This window comes from Leptodactylus fuscus, chromosome 10, assembly GCF_031893055.1.
Source record: "Leptodactylus fuscus isolate aLepFus1 chromosome 10, aLepFus1.hap2, whole genome shotgun sequence".
Lineage (NCBI taxonomy): Eukaryota > Metazoa > Chordata > Amphibia > Anura > Leptodactylidae > Leptodactylus > Leptodactylus fuscus.
Genome location: NC_134274.1, coordinates 69,651,577 through 69,669,843, shown reverse-complemented (window position 1 = coordinate 69,669,843; position 18,267 = coordinate 69,651,577). Strand labels below are relative to the sequence as shown.

Genomic DNA, 18,267 nt, shown 5'->3' with positions numbered 1-18,267 from the left:
CATTAAAGGTCTTTCATAGGGAAAACACCTTTATTGTATTTGTGTACATAAACTGTACTGCTTTAAAAAAAAATAATAAAAAAAATAATAGTAATATAGTGAAACCTCTGCAAAAGACCACCTGTTTGAGAAGACTGTCTCCTTACACTGACCACATTTTCTGTAATGGAGTTTTCCATACTACTTACAGAAAACCATCTCTCTACAAAGACAACTTTTTCATGCAATTTTAAGTGGGTGGTCATAGCAAAGAGGTTTCACTGTATATTGGAAAAACTCAGCACTATAATTCTGGATCAGAGATTTTGCCCCATGAAGTAAAAGACAATAATATACAAGTAAGCTGAAACTCTCCATATAACCTATTAGAGTGCTTTATAAAAGAAACACTGAGAAAAAACTAAAATACTGTGTTATACCAAGTGCAGGGAACGCTAGGTTCACACTAGCGTTCTCCTGTCCGTTCTGAGCTTTCCGTCTTCTGCATGCCAGAAGTCGGAAAGCTCAGACCGGGTCCGGCCGTGAGCGGCAGTGAGCGTTTTAGGCTCTCCGCCGCGAAACCGGATTTTTTATCCGGACACAGAGTACTGCATGTCCGACTCTGTGTCCGGATTATAAAACCCGGTTTTGCGGCGGAGAGCATAAAACGCTCACCGCCGGACATCTCTCTCACCCATTCAAATGAACTACGGAGACCCGAACGCTGATGTGAATGAGCCCGAAGTGGCGTATGACATAGGGATCCTTATTGGCTTCCTTACTCTCCAAGTCATGTTCTGCCGCAGAAAGCCTGCATGGAGCATAACACAGTCTCAGTTTGGAGCGTTCCTTTAAGGCCAGGACTCCATGACTATTTTAATGGCCTTTAATGAATTCACTTTGCCATCACAGAAGAACACAATGCAATATAACTTTGTTTTGGTTAATGATATCCTATGTGGGTGCATTACATTGCAGTAACAAGTATTCCAATGTTAATTTTGATGTCAATATCACAATCCTATGATTTCAAGCCTATAGTGATATTGCCACAGTGACCTCATGTGATCATAAAGTGTGACATAGGCGGCTCATTAGTTTCTATGGAGCCCTGAAATCAAAGGGGGAAAAAGACTTTATAATGTTATATGGCAACTTCATTCTCTTGGGAGGACATTTTATGAAAGAACTATTAATAAAGCTGCTAATATATCAATTCGGAAGGTCACTTAGAGCATGTCAATGGCATGAAAGGGGTATTCTCATCACAGACACGTATGGCCTATCCATAGTATACATCATATATGAATGATAGATACAGGATCCACATCTGGGACCCTTATCTAGCTCCAGAAAATGGGTCCACCAACCCACATTCTGACTGATGCCTCAGCCGTAGTGAATGGAGAGCACATTGCATTTGCCTCACTCTATTCACTTCTATGGTAGTTAAAAACAGTCAATTGCACGTGCACAGCTGTTTTTGGAACGCCCATAGCAGTTAATGAAGAGCGCTACGAAATTATGGCCACAGGAGAGCAAGTCCCAGTGGTGGAACCCAAAGCTACCAAACATTTAGTTAACTCTGCTATGGAAATATCCCTTTAAGGAAACTTGGTCAAAAGGAGATGAAGACCTAGTGACGAGAAATTATATTAATTTATCAAATTGTTATGTTTTAATAACTGAGGTGCTACCAAACCAAAAACAAACTCCCGATAGAGTGATGTGAGAGATAAACGCATTTGATGTTAGGGAAATTGGTAATGAAATAAATTAAGGTGAACAGATATAAATACAACAAATGTGAGGCCCAACTGGAGAATAAGCATGAGAAAAAGTGAACCAATAACAAGAGACCAAGTCTGTGTCCTTCAGTGACTACTTTAAGTCTGTATTCATTTCCATTTTGTAGATTCCATTTTGCAGCTGCTGCAGAGTTAGGGAAGAGGGTGTAGGGATGCTGGTATCTGCAAGGGTAACTCACCGCCTCATGTATGATCCGTTGAGTGACTGTTTGGGCATTGGTGTGTTCATATAACCATGATGCCCAGGGCTGGAGTACATCATGTTGCTGTGAGGGCTGGTCTGCATTGACTGCTGCGCATAAGGCTGGCCACCCATCATGCTCATTTGCATTGGGTATTGAGGGCTCTGGTTCATATATCCATGGTTGGTATGGTATCCACTGTTCATCATTGACTGAGGCATCCGGTAACCACTCATGGCATTTAGAGTATTTACAGGATTCACATTGTAAGCAGGAGCTGGCATCAGATTGACACCCATGTTCATTCCACGCTGCATGGTGAGAGACCGGGATGGAGGTTGCATGGTCACAGTCTGTGGAGGTGGTGCATGACCATACAATTGTGAGGGATGGTGCCCAGAGGGAGCTCCTGGAGGCAATGCAGATACTTTGGTCCGCATGGACATATGAGCTTTGCCTCCCATCTGTGACTGAAGCCTCTGATTGTGAGAAAGTCCCATCTGTCCACTGGACATACTCCGCTGAAGGAGAGGTGGTGGCAAATTCATTGGTGGCGGTGTGAGGTTTGCAGGAGGGGTCATTGTGGCTTGAGATTGTGGAGCAACAGGGTGTGGTGACTGTGTAAGCTGAACCATGTTGCTTAATGAAGAAGTAAGAGAGGCACCATTTGCATAGGACGTTACAGCCTGTGCGTGGCTATAAGGCAGGGAGTGATCCATTAAGGTGTTTGTCAGTTGTTGAAGTTTGGCAAGGCTGAAGGTAGCAGATGGCTGAGGATAGTGTCCAGATCCAAAATCTCCTTGTCCTATTCTATCATACAGCCCTCCAAGTCCACCACCTCCATTCTCAGGGATGTCTGGCAAAGTAAAACCTGCACCTGCCATTCCACATGGGGCAAGCTGTTGTTGTTGTCCACCACTTGGAGGTCTCTCCACCGCACAGGCTTGTGGGGACTTAACACTGCAAGGTGGCTGGGGAGGTGGAGAACCTATCATGCTGCAACTATTGTTCATAGCAGACATTTGCTGTGTTATAGCACAACTACTTTTTGTTAAGTTAGCGGATGTCATACCTCCGCTGAATGAACAGCTATTTTGAGAAGGTAATGTACCAGTTCCAATGTTAGAGTCATAACTGCTGGGATTTTCATAATTCTCAGTAGTACTCTCAATACTACCCAAATCACTGAATCCACTATCCACAACTTGCTGTGAATGATCAGACACGGATGATACATCCATCATAGGGCTAGTTTCAATGTTCTGTAAGGAAGGAACAGAAATGGCCGTCTGCTCAGGGCTGATCTGAGCATAGTTATTTTCCAGAGAGGGTGCACTTGGGCTGTTTGCAGACCTGACAGAGTGACTGGGATGTGAGTTAACAGAGGACACTGGGCTGCTATGGTCAGACTGATGACAGTCTTCAGCAGCTACAACTGATGGAGACTGTGCATAACTTTGAAGGTTATGACATGCTTCCTGGGTTTCAGAACAGCTTCTATAGGCCTCCTCCTGCTCCTCACTCTCACGGGTTAGAGACTGTACAGCTTGGGCAGTTTCTGAATCAATGTCTAATCCATCTCCACCATCACCAGTTAGCTCTGATGTTAACCCTTCTTGGGGGGTTTCACATGGAACAACGGGATGCTCCTCTGCTTCAGTCGGATGCTCTTCTGGACTTACCAGCTGTACAGGTTGCTTTACTTCAATGATTTCAGCACAGCTGCTGCTTAACATATCAGACTGAGATACACTATTTGCTATACCTAGTTCTAAAAAACTTTCTTGATCCCCTAAAGACTCCTGAAACGGCTGTTCTGGTACCTCTTTCTTGGAGGTATCAAGATGGCTCTCATCTTCATCATCAGCATCATGATCTTCATTATGAGACTGGTCTTCTTCATCTTCCTCCTCCTCATCTGGCAGTGCAGGCTCATTGACTTGCTCTGTCACCGAGTTTGTCAACAACTCCTCTGACTTCTCTACAGCTTCTTGCACATCATCTTCCTCTTTTAGGCTCACATCTGACCTCTCCTCAACCTCTTGCTTTACCTCATCTACTTCATTCTTTTCAAGTTTTAGATCTTCATCTTCTCTCTTAAATTCCTCGTCCTCTGCCTTTTCCAGATTGGTGCTACATGGACTTGGACTTGGTAGCTCTACCACAGATGTTTCCGTTCCTTCAACGTGAGAATCAATTGCTTCCGCTGCCTCCCCAACGTTGTCCTGATTTAATATATTCTTTTCCTCTTCATCTTTTTCTTTTTCCTCTTCAACTTTTGTTTCTTCAATCTGAGCCTGATAGTCTGGTTCCATGGGTGTCTCTGGAGGAGTGTACAAATTGAGTTTAAATCCAGACTTTCTGTCCACACTACGTCTTCTCTTAGAAGGCCCTCTCTTTAACCCTTTAGGCCAGCCCTGCTTTCTTGGAGCTGGATCCAGAGTCTTTTCTTGGGTGTTATGCTTATCGACCTTCTCTGGAGAAACTTGCCGTACGTGACCTGCATAGCCACAAATAACAATTGATTAAATGTATAAACTTTAGCAACTGTAAATCAGTTTTAATAGATTACAAAAATGCAATAGTCAGATGTAGCAGCACTGAGTTAAAGGGAGTCTAACAGCAGGCTGAGGTGACTATATTGAAGACTGTGGTAAGAACATTATATTTTTATTAGCTTAAGGCTAGGGCTGCTGTATCACCCTGCAACTTTCACTACGGTTAGTGAACAAAGTTGCATGATGAATCCGGAATTGCCATGACTAACTTCTAGTTGCAAAAACATTGAGCAAAGTCTTATCTTTTTGCAACTGGAAACTGGCACCCTTGACCTATTAGACTAATATACAGTTTATCGACCAAGCTGCAGTGAAAATGACTGTGGGGGCGGAGGGGGGGACTGGATACTTTGCTGCTGTTCTCAAGTCTGCAAATGTAGACTTCACTTGGTGTTTCAAAGAGACTTCACTTAAATTAGTGAAAGTCACAAGGTGACATAGCGAACTAGAACAGGAATTGCGGCCAAAAGTCTCGGTGTAGCCCAAGCCTGTGTGAATATGATTAGCCAATAATAACTATTTGTTGGCTTAATGTTGTCGAAGTAATAATTCATTTTGGATATTATTGAAGGCTTCATTCCTAGGTGTTGATCTTGTATATGCCCATTTTTGAGATGATATTCAGCTATATTTTCTTATTTTTATCACTATGCTGTTTTCTGACTAGCATGTTTGAGTTAGTTAACAATATAGGATGAAAGTATATCTTTTTGCCTTGCTTTTTTTTTCCGCCATGTTCACACTTAACAGGAAAATTGTGCTACTCTGTAGAAACTTCAGCCTTTATACATTTGCAGACTTGAAAACAGCAGCAAATTTCAAGTATCCAGCCCCCCCCCCCCCCCCCCCCGCTCCGTCATTTTCACTGCACTGTATCACAGGTTGGATTTTCAGTCTAGTAAAACTAAGACATAGGCAGATAACCTGTATATTAGTCTAATAGGTCATCTAAGCCAATCATATTAGATTTTTTTTCAAGGAGTCCAAGTGACCCCTCTCAGCATATTTGAATGATTAAGAAGAAACAGCTGCGATATTTTGAGTTGACCCAATAAGATGGCTGGGTTTCCTGTAGTGCATGCAGACGTACCCAACAATTTTTTTAATTTCCCAGGCATTACAGAATTCCTTTAGTACTTCATATTAGTCATGACTGCTATATAAAGACTTAATATAGCCACTGCCATAAAATACGCCACATTAGGTAAGAGTCCCAACGGTAGGACATGTGTCTGTTTTCATTATAACTCTTGGCAGTAGCATTATATGACAAAAATAAACCAGAACTCAGGGCCACAGGGTGGCTCAGTGGTTAGCACTACAGCCTTGCAGCGCTGGAGTCCTGGTGTTCAAATCTCGCCAAGGGCAAAAATCCATCTGCAAGGAGTTTGTATGTTCTCCCCGTGTTTGCATGGATTTCCATCCCATGTTCCAAAGACCTACTAATAGGGAAAAATGTACATTGTGAGCTCTATGTGGGGCTCACAATCTACATAAAAAAAAAAACAAAAAAAAAAAAAACAGAACTCTTTACACACAGGAGTCTAGATCTTGAACAAAATATTAAAAAGACATCTCTTGGTTACACTGTACACAGCTGACATACTTGTATTCGTGTCTTGTTCTTTCGTGTCTGGTGACTGTACGGTTCTATTAGCTGCATGTTGTTCTTGATTGCTTCGTCTGACATCACTTTTTTGGTCCAAGGCATTTTCCTGTTGCTCAGTGCGGTCTTGGTCAGAATCCTCAAATGGCTCATTTAGCACTTCAGTGGTCTCCGAGATGGTCTCTGTAGTGACACTGCTATTCAATCTCCTCCGCTTTCGACCACGCCTTCTCCTTAGTGCAAAGGCCTTCTGTTGAATAAATATATATATTGTTTTAATTGTTGATGCTTCTTTTTTAGTCCTTTAGAAGTATTGTCCTGCTATTTCAAGTCTCCCCTATCCACATTCAAATAGAGGGGCAAGTTAAGTATGCCCGTTGCTGTGCCATAAACTCTCTAAAGGACTGCCAGAGATAGCTCTGTACAAACTTATCTATAGCAGTACCATAGAAGTGAATGGAGTGGCTGCTATTCATTTGGGGGGGTGGGGGGTACAAGGAGCCCGATTCTTATGATTTATAGCATTTCCACTGGTTGAACCCTACCGATCAGCAATATATCCCCGTTACCTGTGACTAGGGAGTAACTCTGAAGGGATACAAAAAGAAGTATTGTATTAGATTCCTTAAGAGAATTCAGATGGTGGCACAGGACTACTTCACCGCATCAATAGGAGAATGGATGAAGCCGTGTACCGTAAAATCCTGAGTGACAACCTCCTTCCCGACATTAAAATGGGTAGTGGCTGGGTCTTCCAGCAGGACAATGACCCAAAACATATAGCCAAAGTAATAAAGGAGTGGCTCAAAAAGAAGCCCATTAAGGTCATGGAGTGGCCTAGCCGGTCCCCATACCTTAATCCCATAGAAAACTTACGGAGGGAGCTGAAGCCGCGAGTTGCCAAGCGACAGCCTCAAAATCTTAATGATTTACAGATGATCTGCAACGAGGATAGCAAATAGCATAGCCCTAGTATTGTAATTAGGAAAAGACGTGAGGGTAAATCACTAGCAGGGGCTATTAACATTTAACAAGCTTTATTAAACCAAAAAAGCGAAAATCAGGAAAGGGCTCCCATTATAGACAAACGCACACACAAAAAATTATTCAATACTCCTATATAGACCAAACTTCCCAACATTGACTACGGGAAGAATGCAGGAATAAAGCCACTGTCACTTGCATCAGCCCTATCACATAATTTCATTACTACCACTATAACTAATAGCGTGTAGTAAGCAGCACAGTTGGCCTGTCCATTGTTCAGCTCCTTCAAGCCTCTGTCTATCTGCCGAAAACGCAGAATGCCTAATATTTGGGATGGTGGGCTATAGCAAGAAATACTCTACAGCGTTCTCATAGATTTGAAAATATTAGGCATTCAGCGTTTTTGGCAGATAGACAGAGGCTTGAAGGAGTTGAACAATGGACAGGCAACCTGTGCTGCTTACTATACGCTATTAGTTATAGTGGTAGTAATGAAAGTATCTGATAGGGCTGATGCAGGTGAAAGTGGATTTATTCCTGCATTCTTCCCGTAGTCAATGAATTGGCCTACACATTTGGGAAGTTTGGCCTATATAGGAGTACTGAATAATTTTTTATGTGTGCGTTTGTCTACAATGGGAGCCCTTTCCTGATTTTCGCTTTTTTGGTTTAATAAAGCTTGTTAAATTTTAATAGCCCCTACTAGTGATTTACCCTCATGTCTTTTCATAATTACAAAATTCCTCCTGACATGTGCACAAACCTCATCATCAACTACAAAAAATGTCTGACTGCTGTGCTTGCCAAGAAGGGTTTTGCCACCAAGTATTAAGTCTTGTTTGCAGAAGTATCAAATACGTATTTTTCTCTGCAAAATGCAAATACCGTATATACTCGAGTATAAGCTGAATTTTTCAGCATAGTTTTTGTGTTGAAAAAGCCCCCCTCAACTTATACTCGAGTCAAAAAAAAAAATATATATTTTTTTTTTTTTTTGGGGGGAGGGGGTCTATGACCGGCCGCAATGGTAATGTATAGATTCTCCCATTAAATAGTGAGGCAGAAAGAAAAAGAAAGCTTTAAAAAGATATAATAAAAAATAAAGTAAATAAAAGTTGTAAATCCCTCCTTTCCCTAGAATACATTTAAAAGTATAAAATGACTTCAAAACACACACACATTAGGTATCCCTGTGTCTGACAGTGCCTGGTCTACTGAATATAGAGTATCTGCAGTGCTCCTGTTCTGTCGAGAAGGGGTTAATAGGAGCACTGCAGATACCCTATATTCAGCCAGGCTGAATTCCAAGTGGGGGAAGAAAAAACAGTCCTCAAGCTCAGGGAAGGGGCAGACAGACAACCAAAACACCCCCTCCCCTTCCCCAGCACCTACTGCACCCAAAAACTCCGAACATTTAAATTTTTAAAATTTTCCAGTAGCTGCTGCATTTCCCCCCTAGGCTTATACTCGAGTCAATAAGTTTTCCCAGTTTTTTTTGTGGTAAAATTAGGGGCCTCGGCTTATATTCGGGTCGGCTTATACTCGAGTATATACAGCATGTCCATCAAGTTCAACCAGGGAATGGGAAAGGAGTGACATGACATACATTTCCATTACCCCCCCCCCTCCTCGGCTTATACTCGAGTCAATAAGTTTTCCCAGTTTTTTGTGGTAAAATTAGGGGCCTCGGCTTTTATTCGGGTCAGCTTATACGGTAAATGTGTATATTTTATACAATGTGATTGTCTGCATTTCATTTTTGCTATTCTCTTTTCCAGTGTTTATAATTTTAAGGGTAGGTTAATTTTTGACTGTTCATGTCTTTGTCAGTGAACAAACTTACAAAATCAGCAAGGGATCATATACTTACCGTATTTCCTTCACTGTGTGTGTATATATATATATATATATATATATATATATATATATTTATATATTTAAATTCAAAATGCTCTCACACTTTGCACAATTATTCTGTTTTTGAGAACCTTTCTTCTACTGTAAATTGTTTTGTTGTTTTTTTTTTTTTTTTTAGGCAGAATCTGAAATCTGTAATAATTCCCCAGGGTATGAACTCACAATGTTCACAACTGGCTGGAGTCCAGAAATATTTTATGGTTTTAATCTTTATTAATCAATCACAGCATTACCTATTATATTAATAGAAGTGCCAGTCAGTTAAAGGGGTTGGCCACGTTCACACAAATTGTACAGTTTTCCTATATACTTTCTGTATCAATTTTTCATGTTTTTCTAGATCTCTGCTTGCTGTCATTCATTCTGCTTATTCCCAATGGATAATAATCAGTCCATGGTCATATGATGGACAAACAAGTCTCACGCAGAGATGTAAAGATCCGTGAGAAATTGATACAGAAAGTATACCGAAAAATTGTATTTTTTAATTATGTAAACATTATTGTTTACATAATTAAAAAATACAATTTTTCGGTGTCTGTCAATATTGGTCTGAACGTGGGCAACCCCTTTTAATCACAAAATGAGGAAACCAAAAGTTGGCTCAATTAATTGTTGTGAACTTGCTCACATGGATTATTTTGCATCCATGTCATCCTGTTTTGTCACTAGCTAAAGAATATGTCACTAACACTAGCTATTTAATCAGGAATGCTGGTTTATGAATAATTGACACCAAAATTCATTGGCATGATGTGGAATATAAATAAGGTGTGGTATATAAAAAGGGGGGGTGTCCTAAAATAACTGTAATTGGGGTAGAACGGATAATTATGAGTGGTTTTTCTTTAGGTCATAATTTCCCAACCCTTGCTAATATATATTAGAGGAGTAATTCCGATTGTGGGTATACCTAACATTCAATGCATTCGTGTACATAACAGAACTAGAAGAACAGCACTGTTGTCCTTGAGTGTCACACTTCTACCTGGTTACCAGTAGAGGTCACTCTTTACTTACGTTAGGTCCAATGTGCAATGTACGGGTAAAGCATAGCATGCAATTTACCGCAAAAAAATGATCAAATTATATAATTTATATAAATGAAATATTTCCAGTTGACTAATATCTGGTCACCTTAACTTCCTTCAGGAGAAGTTATGAGATATGAAGTTATAACAGAATATCATCTGGCAACCAGCTGAAAAAAATAAATAAATATAAAATGTATTAACTAGGTCCCTACTTTGCAACACAACATTTTCCATGGAGCTGATACCTTTCTCTTCATTGTGAGCGTCTGGGGTTTGGTCAGTTTTGGTGGGATGGATTCAGGATATTGCTCCTCATCTTCTTCCTCACTGCTTTCTTTACTTTTCTCTGTGAGGCGTACTTCAGGGATTAATGAGGTAGGGCTTGTAGCAACTGGACATGTTGCAGCAGAAGCTATATCCTTGGATGGCGGCGACTGCTTTTTATCCATTTGGGAGCTTGGAACCTTGCATTTGCGTTCTTCACAGTCCGTCAGTTCTGTCTGAGGAAGTAAAACAAATATGTTGTATGGCTGGTGCACCAATTTCAACTATAAGTAAAGGTGTGTTTTTCCCCCTATACTTTACTAGCAAACTGACCCCGTCCTTCCTTGCATCGAAAAAATTCATCATCCAGTGGTAACTACATCTCTAGCTTTTTAATCTACCTTCTTTATGTGCTCTTACATCACATAAGTGGATTATGGTAATTTATGACTGCTACCCTTCGGAGATTTGGGTTCTTGGGGGCCTTCCTTGCGGCTGTTAGGGCATTATACTCTTCGGCTACGGTGAAGCTCCCCAACTCAGTTTCCTCCTCATTCCCTATCCGAAACGGGACGCGTCAGGGATGTCCTCTATCCCCACTTATATTGCTCTATGTATCAAACCCTTGGCTTCCCAGATTCGCTCCAACACTGATATTACTGGAGTAATGGTTAGAGATAGAGACTTCAAGATTAGTCTTTTTGCGGATGACGTCCTCATGACCCTGACTAATCTCCACACCTCCCTCCCTATTCTCCGCGAGTTGAAAACTTATGGTAGCCTCTCTGGTTACAAGGTTAATTCAGCCAAAATGGAAGCCTTACCCCTTAATATCCCTAGCGCGGTGTTACAGCTCCTCAAGTCTAACTTTGACTTCCAGTGGTGAACCCATTCTATTCATTACTTAAGGAATCAACTCTCCCCTTCCTACTCTATTCTCTATTCTGTTAACCGGTTAAGGACCAGGCCCAAAAGTATGTTAAAGACCAGGCCTTTTTTTTCAAAACTGACATGTGTCACTTTAAATGGCAATAACTTTGAGACGGTTTAACTTACACAAGTGGTTTTGAGACTGTTTTTTTCGTAACACATTATACTTTATGTTAGTGGTAAATATTAATCAATATTTGTGTATTTATTTATAAAAAACTAGGAAATTTGATGGAAATTTGGAAAAAATTGCAATTTTCAAAATGTGAAATTCTCTGCTTTTCAGGCAGATAGTCATACCACCCAAATACATAAATAAATATTATCTCCCATATCTCTGCTTTATATCGGCATCATCTTTTGATTGTCTTTTAATTTATTTTGGACGTTACAAGGCTTACAAGTGTAACAGCGATTTTCTAGATTTGCAAGAAAATTCCCCAAACCAATTTTTTAGGGACCGCTTCAGTTCTGTAAGGAATTATAAAGGCCTGTATAATAGAAACCCCCATAAATCACCCCATTTTCAAAACTACACCCCTCAAATTATTCAAAACAGCATTTGGGATGTTTGTTAACCCTTTAAGTTTTTCATAAGAATAAAAATAATATGGCAGTGAAATTTAGACATTTTATTTTTTTTCATTAATACATTCATTTAGACCTAAAATTAACACATTCACAAAGGGTTAAAGGAGAAAATGCATCTCACATTTTGTTATGCAATTTCTCCCGTGCACAGAAATACCCCACATGTGGGCGTAAACTGATTTTTGGGTACACAGCAGTGCATGGAAGGGAAGGAGCGACACTGGGTGTGTGAACAGCAGATTTTGCTGGAATAATTTTCAGGCACCATGCCTCATTTGCAGAGCCCCTAGAGTACCAAAACAATGGAAACCCCCCAAAAGTGACCCCATTTTAGAATCTACACCCCTCACAGAATTCATCAAGGGGTATAGTCAGCATTTTGACCCTACAGTTGTTTCACAGATTTTACTAACATTGGGATGTGTAAATGAAAAATTACTAAAATGTCACTTTATCCCCAAAGTTTTAATTTTCACAAGGGGATAAAGGACTAAAAGCCCCCCACAGTTTGTTACACAATTTCTCCTGAACACGGCAATACCCCATGTGTGGCCATATTCTGCTGTATGGGAACATGGCGGGGCTTGGAATGGAAAGAGCGCTATTTGGCTTTTGGATGGCAGATTTTGCTGGAATAATTTTAGGTGCCATGTCTCATTTGCAGAGCCCCTAGAGTACCAATACAGTGGAAACCCCCTAAAAGTGACCCCATTTTGGAAACTACACCCCCCACAGAACATATTAAAGGGTAGAGTGAGCATTTTGACCCTACAGCTGTTTCACAGATTTTATTAACATTGGGGCATGAAAATGAAAAATTACTTTTTTTCCAATAAACTGTCAATTTAGCCCCAAATTTTTCATTTTCACAAGAGGATAAAGGGGAAAAAGCTCCATAAAGTTTGTTAAACAATTTCTCCTGAACACAGAAATGCCCCATATGTGGTAATAATCTGCTGTATGGGAACATGGTGGGGCTCAGAATGGAAAGAGAGCTATTTGGCTTTTGAAGGACAGATTTTGCTGGAATATTTTTCAAGTCCCATGTCGCATTTGCAGAGCCCCTAAAGTACCAATACAGTGGAAAGCCCCTAAAAGTGACCCCATTTTGGAAACTACACCACTCATTGAATTTATCTAGGGGTATACTGAGCATTTTGGCCTCACAGCTGTTTCACAGATTTTATTAACATTGGGATGTAAAAATGAAAAATTACTTTTTTTCCCAATGAATCGTCCATTTAGCGCCATATTTTTAATTTTGCAAGTAGTTAAAGAATTAAAAGCCCCCCACAGTTTGTTACAAAATTTCTCCTGAACACGGCAATACCCCATATGTGGCCATAATCTGCTGTATGGGTACATGGTGGGGCTCAGAATGGAAAGAGAGCTATTTGGATTTTGGAGGGCAGATGTGGCTGGAATAGTTTTCAGGTGCCATGTCGCATTTGCTGAGCCCCTAAAGTATCAATACAATAGAAACCCCTCAAAAGTGACCCCATTTTAGAAACTACACCTGTCAAGGAATGAATCAAGGGGTATTATCATTTTGTGCCTAAAATGCTTCCAAAAAATGAATGTCCAAAATGAAAATTTAAATTTTGAAAGAAATATGCCATTTCGGTGCCCCATACATTGCACCCACTTTGTGTTGTCAGAGACCTGCACTCCTAAAACTATTAAGGGGCCATCCCGAGGGGCAAAAAATATATATATGTGGGTGTAAACTGCTGCTTGGGCACACAGGAGGGCTCAGAAGGGAAGGAGCACTGCGCTTTTTAGCTTTTGGGGTACAGATTTAGAGGGACTTTCTGGGGGCCATGTTCCTTTTGGAGAGACCTGGAGGTAACTGTAAACCCCATTTTGTAGGGGCAAGTTTAGGGTCTCTGCAAAAGTGTCATGGCATCCAAAAACCAAACCGTCTGCGCTCCAAAAACCCAATAACCCTTCTTCCCTTCTGTGTCCGGCTGTGCCCTAATATCAGTTTATACCCACATATGACATTACGTCCGTTATCCCGGGTACACCAGTGTCATACATGTGTCATACATGTGGCATAAACTGCAGTTTGGGCGCACAGCAGGGCGCAGAAGGGAAGGAGCGTGATGAGGCTTTTGGAGTACAGATTCAGATGTTTGGTATCTGGACGCCATGCCATGTTTGTAGAGCCTGTAAGGTACCAGAAAAGTGGATTCCCCAAAGGAGTGACCCCATTTTGAAAACTGCACCCCTCAAAGAATTTCTCAGGGGGTGTAGTGAGTATTAGTATCCCGGACATGACTGCACAGCGGATGGCGAAGAGGGAATGTGTAAGCGGTGCGGAGTACATTGCAGACACCAAATTCCCTACTATGTCCTAGTAGCTCCTATGATTGGGGGAGTCACTCTGGGGCTCATTTTGGGGGTCACTTCTGGTGTCTTTCCCTTGTAAACTGTAAATCTGGGGTGTCTCCTGAAATACACTGACACAGCTTATACATTCCCTTCCTGACGCCGCCAGTTGTATTCTAATAATTTGGCGATTTTGGTTTTTTTTGTCTTCACATTGGTAGATGCTATATTTTCTTTATTCTTTTGGTGACGCGGCCATATAAGGGCTTGTTGTTTGCGGGATGAGATGTATTTTGTAATGACACCATTTTTGGGTGCCTACAACATACTGAATACATTTTATTAACTCTTTCTTGCTGGATTTAAAAAAAAATAAAATCCTGGCATTGAGTTGTACCCTTTAAATTTTTCGCCATGCAGCGCACAGTAAAAGTAACATGTTCCCTTTATTCTGCGGGTCGGTACGGTTACGGCGATACCTCATTTATACTATTTTTTTATGCGATACTAATTCTGCAGAACAAAAACACATTTGGGGACATAAATCAGTGATTTTTGCATCGCCATCTTATGAGAGGCGTAACATTTTTATTTTTCGGTTGACAGTGTTGGTTGAGGGCTTATTTTTTGCGGGACAACCTGCGCTTTTTATTGGTACTGTTGTGGGGTTCATATGATTTTTTGATCACTTTTTATAGCATATTTTGTAAGGTGATATGGTGAAAAATCACTACTTCTGGCGGGTTTTTTCCGGTTTTTTTTTCAGATGTACACCGTATACATTAAATATTATTTCAGTTTTATTGTACAGGTTTTTACGGACGCGGCGATACCAAATATGCATTGTTTTTATTAATTTTTAGTACTTTTTTATATAGTTCATTTTGTATAGAGAAAAAGGGATTTTTGGGCTTTATAACTTTATTACTTTTTTCATACACTTTACTTTTTTTTTTAATTTTTTTTTTTTTAACTTTTTCATGTGTCCCTTTAGGACACTTGAATCAGTTGATGCTTTCATGAAAGCATCAACTGATTTTGTATAGTAGCTTGCAGGACACGAGCAGGACATGAGCCTGCTCGTGTCCTGTAAGCTGCAGAGGAAGTGAGACACATCGCTCACTTCCTCCACCGCCTGGCAGGATCACCAGGTATGTGGGGGCTCTGGTAGTCTGGGGTCACTGGCCAGACCCCAGACTACCTTTTACTGACATCGGCACCCCCCGATCTCGCCGCGGGGGGTGCCGATCAGCTTCAATATGCGGCGGATCCCTTTCGATCGCGCCGTGATGTTTCACGGCACGATCGAAAGGGTTAAAACGTTCAGTCGGAACTGAGTCCGACTGAATGTTGTTGAGGGGGTGGTTAGGTGTTAGTAACACCTAATACCTGCCCTCCCCCCGCCCCACCCCCTGCCTAGTGAGTCTCTGAAGACCGGCCGTAAATTTACAATCGGCTGGTCTTAGAGACCAGGACTGCTGGCCGTAAATTTACGGCCAGCGGTCCTTAACCGGTTAATTATCATCGCCTGTTTGGTGACTTGCAGGCTCTTATGGATAAGTGGCGTCCCCTCCCCATCTCCCTTATAGGTCGCATTTCGGCTGTTAAGATGACCCTCCTTTCCACACTCGGAGCTGAGAGCTCTTCAGAAGTCAATCTTCCAGTTTATCTGGAATGGCAGGCGCCACTGTATTCCCTGTTCGGTGATGCTTTTGGGTAGGGAGGAAGGGGGATTGGCGGTCCCACATACCCTGCATTACTATTGGGCCTCTCACTTGTGTTGCATCTCGTTCTGGGCCGCGTCGCAGGCCTACACAAAGTGGGTCGAAATTGAGAAGCTTTGGCTAGCGATGATTCCCCCTAATGCGTTTCTGTGGTCCTGTTCTTCTCCCCTCTTAGGGCCCATCTGCTTCATGTGCGCCATCTGGCTTACTTGCTCAAAGGAAAATGGTGAGGAATTTGGTGTGGAATTTCAGCGCTGAAAACGGAACCCATTGAAGTCAATGGGAGGCTTTTTTTCAGCGCTGAAATTCCACACCAAATTGCTCACCATTTTCCTCTGTGTGAATGGACCTTTAATCCTACTATCCCACCTCAATATTGGCATTGTCAAGTGAATGTGGGCACGCTTTGTCATGTTTTCTGGGAATGTCCTGATATCCGTCCCTTTTGGTTGGAAGTCAAATCCCTCTCGGATGCCCTTTTTGTACAGGGTGTCCATCTAGACCCCCTAACCTACTTACTTAACCTCCCCCCTAAGCATCTGGGTAAACAGACCTCTACACTGTTCCTGTATTTATGTACGTCCGCTAACACGCTCATCGCTCTCCATTGGAAAAGGAGTTCCCCTCATACTGGCACTGACCATATTGCACGGATGAAGGATGTGCGCAGTATGGAATACCTGACAACCTCCCTCAATCACACGCTTGACGCCTGTCAAGCTGTATGGTCCTCGTGGGATGCATATTATGCCTTGCAGGGTCTCTGACTCCTTCCTTTGCCCCTATCCCTCCTCCTCCCCCTATGCTTTGTATTACTTATCAATGGTTTTTTATTTTGACTTGCACTTGTTCTTCTTTTTCTGTTTCTTCAATTTATAAAAATGTTCAATAAAAATTACAGTTAAAAAAAAAAAAAAAAAGTGGATTATACAGGATTCTATGTTTTTTTATAACCCTGCTTGCTGACAATGAATAGAAGCACACATTTACATCAAGATGATTAAAACCCAGACAGACATAATACTTGTCACAGTTTACAATAATGTTGCTCCCTTTGCTATATATGATGCAGCAGGTAATGTTTTTATATGTGATGTGAATACATTTTTCTATTGCTGTTGTGAAAACTCATAATATTAAAAAGTGTGAAAAGCGTAAAAAGATTTCTCTGTGAGAAATCAGTAGAACATCTCCTGTCCATACAGGATTTACCATGATCCCTAGATGAAAAAGACCAGTCTCGTGACCTTGGCAGAATTTTTTTGTGATTTTTCCAAAGCTGCTTTCCGCTTTCTTTCCCATATGGAAACACTGAAGTAACCTGCGAGTTGAGGTAACGCTGCAATTTTGCGGTTGCCATGGAGCCTTATTCTAAATACTAGTCCTCTGTGATAACTGGAAATAACAGAATATAAAGTAAGATATGTACCTCCTTTTCCACCTCAGGCTCCTCTTCAGACACGGCAGCATTGGAGATGACCGGTGTCCACCTCAGACAATCAGGATCCACTTCATTTATCCGTGGTCGAGACTTCACTTTTAACATGTAACTTTCTATGAGTTTTTCCCGTCTGATAATAACAAAGCTGTAATGAAATATTTATAATCACGTTATTAAAAAAAAAAAAAAACATCAGGGCAATCCACCAAAATGTTTTTTCTTAGCGCCTTGTACATTTGCATCACCTTCTGATGTCATGGTCAAATTGCTGTCTAGTGTGGTTAACGTGTCAATGAAGGGAGACAAATGAGTCCTGTAACCACAGCCTGCCTTGTCTGTCTCAAATGTAATAAAACCATTGAAAAGTTATTGAAAGTGACGCCTAGCCTAGTACATCACCTCCATCTTTGTCACTCACCTGTCTCCTCTCTTGTCAATCATGTTGAGATGTTGCAGTGTAGTGGCGATGTCATGAGGACACATTCCTGTTGCCTGACTTAGACCTTTCACGCTTATCTGCTTCTCCTGATGGGTAGACAAATAATCTACAATGACACTCTTCCAGTAAGCCAGATAGGATAAGCGGCCCAAATCTGATAAGGGTTTCTCAGGAGAGCCTGCTTGCCCCTCACACCGTGATAACAAGTAACCTATAGAAAGAATGAGCATGTTAGTGTAAAGTAATTATCACATAAGCCGTGTAAATAGTTGCACATTTCATTGGTGCAAGAAAACATTTGTTTAAATCTGAGTTTAAAAGACCAGTAGACAATTTCTGCAAACCATCTAGTGATTGGGTGACAAATAAGTAGTGCGCACTTATTGCTAGTACTTTATTTAATATTACGTCTCTCTTTCAGCCCAACACATGAAAAAAAAAAAAATTAAAAAGGACTAAAATCTGCATTATACAAG

The 18,267-nt window shown here is 41.1% G+C and overlaps 1 protein-coding gene across 2 annotated transcripts in view; it reads right to left on the bottom strand.

Annotated features, from left to right (window-relative positions):
- Positions 1-605: 605 nt before the first annotated feature.
- KAT6B (lysine acetyltransferase 6B) overlaps positions 606-18,267 on the bottom strand; it is an 80,976-nt gene continuing 63,314 nt past the window's right edge. For both annotated transcript variants that reach the window (XM_075257771.1, XM_075257772.1), the window contains exons 13-17: positions 17,771-18,002; positions 17,341-17,497; positions 10,317-10,571; positions 6,134-6,383; positions 606-4,469 (exon numbers count right to left, since the gene is read on the bottom strand). In XM_075257771.1, coding sequence (XP_075113872.1) covers positions 1,963-4,469; positions 6,134-6,383; positions 10,317-10,571; positions 17,341-17,497; positions 17,771-18,002 — 3,401 coding nt within the window. In that variant the 3' untranslated portion in view covers positions 606-1,962. The remainder of the gene's footprint in view (positions 4,470-6,133; positions 6,384-10,316; positions 10,572-17,340; positions 17,498-17,770; positions 18,003-18,267) is intronic.